Source organism: Ranitomeya imitator, chromosome 2 (genome assembly GCF_032444005.1).
Source record: "Ranitomeya imitator isolate aRanImi1 chromosome 2, aRanImi1.pri, whole genome shotgun sequence".
In the NCBI taxonomy this organism is placed as follows: domain Eukaryota; kingdom Metazoa; phylum Chordata; class Amphibia; order Anura; family Dendrobatidae; genus Ranitomeya; species Ranitomeya imitator.
The window spans coordinates 603,363,031-603,369,030 of NC_091283.1; the positions used below are offsets into that span (position 1 = coordinate 603,363,031).

General features: G+C 45.6%; 1 protein-coding gene across 1 annotated transcript; it reads left to right on the forward strand.

Moving 5' to 3' along the window:
* Window positions 1-4,829: 4,829 nt before the first annotated feature.
* Window positions 4,830-5,753, forward strand: LOC138665161 (heat shock protein 30C-like). The gene has a single exon (XM_069752412.1). The coding sequence runs from the start codon at window positions 4,991-4,993 to the stop codon at window positions 5,603-5,605; it is 615 nt and encodes a 204-aa protein (XP_069608513.1). The 5' UTR covers window positions 4,830-4,990; the 3' UTR covers window positions 5,606-5,753.
* The last annotated feature ends 247 nt before the right edge of the window (window positions 5,754-6,000 follow it).

Consider the following 6,000-nt stretch of genomic DNA (forward strand, 5'->3'; position numbering starts at 1 on the left):
CCTCCCTCAAAGGGAACCGGTCACCCCGAAAATCGCGGGTGAGGCAAGCCCACCGGCACCAGGGGCCCATCCACAGCACCCAGCAATGCCGCAGACAAGCCCCCGATGCCACCTGAAAGAGGAGAAAAAGACGCCACACCATACTCACCCAGGGGCGGTCCCGCCGCCGGTCAGGCCGGACGGGTGTCCCTGGTCCGCCGCGGCGCCTCCCATCCTCACCACAAGACGTCCTCCCCTGATCCCCAGCCACGGACAATAGATATGTGTCACCGAGGTGCCAAGCCTCAGTGATGTAGGATTCAGAGAAGTAGGCTCCAGCACAAGGTACCGTCACACTGAACGATATCGCTAGTGATCCGTGACGTTGCAGCGTCCTGGCTAGCGATATCGTTCAGTTTGACAGGCAGCAGTGATCAGGATCCTGCTGTGACATCTCTGGTCGGAGCAGAAAGTCCAGAACTTTATTTCGTCGCTGGACTTCCCGCAGACATCGCTGTGTGTGACGCCGACTCAGCGATGTCTTCACTGGTAACCAGAGTAAACATCGGGTTACTAAGCGCAGGTCCGTGCTTAGTAACCCGATGTTTACCCTGTTTACCAGCGTAAACGTAAAAAAAAAAAACACTACATACTTACCTTCCGCTGTCTGTCCTCCGGCGCTGTGCTTCTCTGCACTGTGAGCGCCGGCCAGCCGGAAAGCAGAGCACAGCGGTGACGTCACCGCTGTGCTTTCCGGCTAGCGCTCACAGTCAGTGCAGAGAAGCACAGCGCCGAGGGACAGACACCGGAAGGTAAGTATGTAGTGTTTGTTTGTTTTTTTACGTTTACGCTGGTAACCAGGGTAAACATCGGGTTACTAAGCGTGGCCCTGCGCTTAGTAACCCAATGTTTACCCTGGTTAAACTTTTTTGTAGTTGTACATACCACCGTAATGTAATAACCAAATTCAACTGTACGGATGACTAATGTAATCCAGAAAAATGTATTTAACAAATATTATGAACGTTTAGTTCAGGTACTTCTACACCAATAAAGGCTTTACAAAAAGTACAAACCAGTAAAAAATAATAAGGACGGTCATCCATAAAATCATGATAGGCAACAACTGGAAGGCCTCCCTCAAATATTTTTAAAGTGTAGTTGCTGCTCTCTTACACTCATAAAGGCTTTGCAGAAAGTAGAAAGCCAGGAAAAAAATACAACGAAGGTAATACAGTAATCCTTTTCAAGTGTCAGCTTCTTCTTCTTCTCCTTCCTCGGGAGGCTGAGGTGACTATCTCCCAACTGATTCCTGCAGCCTAATTCCCAGGTGTCTGGACTGTAAGTGACCTGGCATCTTGTAGTGCCGGAGCCCCCGACATATGGAAATGGGCAACAGCCCCCTTTGTCACCTGCACCATCGCCTGCTCCTGCACAGGAGGTGGGGAATCCGAAGTCCAGTACGATCTCTTAGGGGTGGTAGAAACCCCATCTTGAGCCGTCTTGAGGAGCCACTCCCACGCCCATTAATTCCTCAAGAAGGGTTCATCCTGCTCCCTAACTTCTGAGATCAGACCCACTGTATATCAGTGACGTTGATTCTCCATTTTGAGGAATGTGACCCTTGTTCCAGCCGTCTGCTCTTGCAGCCTACGAGGCAAGTTTTCCGTCTCTATTCGATGTTTGAACTAAATGTGATGGCAGGTCCCAAACTCTTCAGTGAACCCCCTTCTTTGCTGCTGGTCAGACGTAACGACCACCCCCGGGATGGTAACTGTCGGTACCTTGCAGCTAGTGAGCCTTGTAGCATTTCTTTAGCCTTAGTCCAGGCTCGCCTCCTTGTCTCTTGCGACCAGCCTATGCCCCACAGACTGCAGGCTCTGCCAACTCTGCTGTTGTGCCATCTTCCTCTGACTTCAATATTTCTCCAGTCACTCCCTATGGACTCTCGTGTAGTTCTGTCATTGTTGCCCACTAAACACGTTACACTGTATGGATGACTAATTGAAAACACAAAAGCATTTTAATGCTTTTTTGAAGTGTTACCGTATATACACTCAAGTATAAGCCGATCCGAGTATAAGCTGAGGCACCTAATTTTACCACAAAAAAACTGGGAAAACTTATTGACTCGAGTATAAGTATGCATGGTATATCATTCCTATCCTTGTATGCATGGCTCCTTATCCCTATCCTGGTTCACATGGGTCCTCATCCCTATTCTTGTATGCATGGCTCTTCATCCCTACCTTTGTATGCATGGCTCTTCATCCCTACCTATCATAGTATGTATGGCTCCTCATCCCAATCCTGGTCTGCATGGCTCCTCATCCCTATCCTGGTCTGCTTGGCTCCTCATCCCTATCCTTGTATGCATGGCTCCTCATCCCTATCTTTGTATGCATGGCTCCTCATCCCTATCCTGGTCTGCATGGCACCTCATCCCTATCCTTGTATGCATGGCTCTTCATCTCTATCCTTGTATGCATGACTCCTCATCCCTTTTCTTGTATGCATGGCCCCATCAAAAAACATAAAAATATAAACCATTATACTTATGTTCCTGTGCTCCCTCGCAGTGTCTTCTTACGGTGCCAACAGCTGATTTATGCTTGCAAGCAGCGTATGGCAGTGACGTCATGCGCTGCTTACAAGCAGAGGACAGCTGCCAGAATACTCACTGCTCTCCACACCGGAACTATGTACATGGAGGGCAGTGAGAACTGATTGTTATTAAGTAGCGCACAGAGTCAGCCACAGCACAGAGTGGCACACATGATCGCATGGCAGCTGCAGGAAGCCAGCGGTTGCGGCTGACACTGTGCATGCTATTACAGAGAAATGAATATTCACTGCCAGTGCAGTGAATATTAATTTCTCTTTAGCAACGGGCACAGGAGTTAGCTGCAGCAGCCAGCTCCTGCCTCCGGTGACCCGCTGCTCTGCCATTCTCCCTCCATCTTTTGGACCCTCACTCGAGTATAAGCAGAGGGAGGCATTTTCAGCTCAAAACAAGTGCTGAAAAACTCATCTTATACTCGAGTATACACGGTATGTATCACAAAAATGTACCCCAGACCATGGACTAATGTATTGGTGAATAATTTAGTCCAGAAAAATTTGGAAAGCTTTTTTGTAGTGTTAGATATCACAGAAATGTACCTCACACCAAGAAACACTTTATAGGTGAGTAGTTTAACACAGAAACATTTTTAAACTTTATTTTGTAGTGTTAGATGTTCCAGAAATGCACCCCACACCACAGAACACTGTATGGGTAGGTAATTTAACCCAGAAAAACGTTCTATGCTTTTTAGGATTGTTTTATATCACAGAAATGTAGGTCAATGCATGTAATACTCTATTGATGACAATATACTCAATTTTTGAAATGACAAAAAAGATCACAAAGGTCACATACAGCACCTATATATTTAATTAGCAACAGACTGTGAAGCACTCAGTCCTGCCTTGAACCTTTATTCTTCAATTCTCCCTGCTTCTGCAACTGTCCTTAGGCTAAATGCACAATATATCTGATACAAACAGCAAAGCCCAGTATTAACCATTAGAAGGGCTGTTATTATGATGCTACAGCATCAGTATCAACGCTAGAGGATTGAGATTAGTTAAAATGTACATACATAGGCCTGGATAACTGCTCTCTACCTCCAATATGAACTGTCTCTGTGCAATGGTGTCAGTGAGCCGAGCTTGGCGGCACCTTGACCTTTTATACCCCTGATGATGTAATATGTCCAGCCAATCACAGTAATGTCACTACCAAGATGGCTTCAACATTACAGTGACTCATAGGCAATCCCCAAAGGCGCATTGGCTGTGTAGTAGGCGTTAAGCATGCGGGGTGGGGATTTCAGTTTTAGTTTCAATAACTTTTATTTTCAAAAACATACCAATTGAACAACAGATTCCCTTACAAGGGAGTATCAAACACCGCCTAATGCTCGCTGAGTAACAAGTATATCCAAGCATTCAGATACTCGAGTGATATAAAAGTATCAATTCTGCAGTCATTCTGTGGGCTATATGAATACTAAATAAAGTGCTAACTCCCTGAAAGAAAGTCACATATAATAAATAGTAAGCGGGACTAATATGGATCCGTGTAAAGTGCAGCACTTACCCATACTGGAGCTGTGACTCCTGTCCTACCTCTGTATTGTACACTGGCTTGTTTGGTAAAATACACACATTAATGTACAAAAAGTTTAAAAATGAACAGGCAACATTTTTGTGTTGCTGTATGGTGGACTCCCAGAATCAATTCTATTGTTGGGCCCTAGGTACCTTATTGTGACACAGAGTGTACTGCAAAGGAGAAAATATATTTTACCTTGGATAAAGTTATGTAAATTACAATATATTGTACAGGTATTAGGTCACAGTCAGGCCGACATATAAATTGGACCGCAGTGCTCGGACTGACCACGGCTCTCCCCACCTGAGCGTGACAGTATTGACCGATCTCGGTCCAATTTATATCACTGTCTAATTACACCCTCATAGAGAAGAGGAATAGTAGCAGCCACCTTTTGAGAATATGAAATGTTACTGTTCCTACATTTCCAGTAATTTATACATGGCAGCCTTAGAGCTGATGTATTTGTATATGGATATTTTCCAATGATACATTTGATGTATATTAGTATAAGTGACATAACAGTACAAGTGAGAACTTTCCAGCAATCTCCAGCAGTCACTTTTCTCCCTCCGCCCTCCTGTCATGTCACTTATCCAGTCCATGCTGGAAGCTGCTGCACCGCCTCTTCCCTCCCCTCATGGATGATTCAGTGTTTGTACACAGGGCCCTCCCTTACACTCCTTATACAGAGAGCACATGGAAGAGTCAGGAAGACACCAGAAGTCTCAGCAGTGAATATATAAGACACTGAGCTGGAATCACCAGCATTACTGAGCAGCAAGAAAGCAGCAGCTGACACATTGCGTCCAGCTCACCCGAGACAAGAAGCTTCAGCAAAATCAGCCAAAGATGTTTCCTCTCAGCGTTCTGCGGTCCTCATACAGCCCTCTGTGTGTCTGCAGGGAGCCGGCCCTCACTAACTGGCCGGCAGCACAACTCATGTTTGGCCTCCTGGATGATGACATGACGAGGAGAATGCAGCGTGTCCACCAGGTTTACCAGCTCCTGGCACAGGGCATGGGACGGACAGCCGATCTGAGCAGAAGCTCTGCAGCCACTGACAAGAACACTTCCACCACAGGCAACGAGGGGAAGGAAAACTTTGAGCTCAGCCTGGACGTCAGCGGCTTTTCTCCTGAGGAGCTGACAGTGAGAACAGAAGGCAGGAGACTCATTGTATCCGGAAAGTATGACAAGAAAAAGGAGACGGAGAATGGCGGCTATTTCCATGAGTACAAAGAGTGGAAGAGAGAAGCGGAGCTCCCGCAGGATGTCAGCCCCGAGGACGTTGTGTGCTCCTTGTCCAAGGATGGCCAGCTCCACTTTCTGGCTCCCAGACTGGCGCTGCCAGCTGCTGAAGAAAGATCTATTCCTATCACCCAGAGCCCAGGAGATGGACAACTGAGCCCCCCGGAGATCCAGAGCAGCAACCTAGAGGGAGAAAAAGGACTGGGGTCTTCCTGACTCCATATGGACAGTGACCCTATTCAGTGTCTTATATGTCTTTCTACCAAAGTCTGAAAATAGTAATGTAATGTTTGTGGGAAAAGATAATTAATTATTTTGCAATTAATAACTTTTTTCTGTCTAATAAAATGTTTTTAATATTTTATTTTAGTTTTATTATTCTGTATAATGTAAGGAATATGTTATTCCTTGTGAGATTTACACTTCGCTATTGACAGCAGCTACTATAAAAATCTATTGCTTAATATGGAAATATTACACTTTCACCCTAAATATGAATAGTACAGTTTTATTGGTGAAAATGCTAAAACAAGTACCGGCAAATTTCAAAATGCCCATCTTCATTACACTCATTACTGTAGAGACATTACGTCATGCAGGGAAGGTGTTGA

Excerpts from the sequence above, each read along its gene's own strand:
- LOC138665161 (XM_069752412.1), top strand. The coding sequence starts at position 4,991 with ATGTTTCCTCTCAGCGTTCTGCGGTCCTCATACAGCCCTCTGTGTGTC.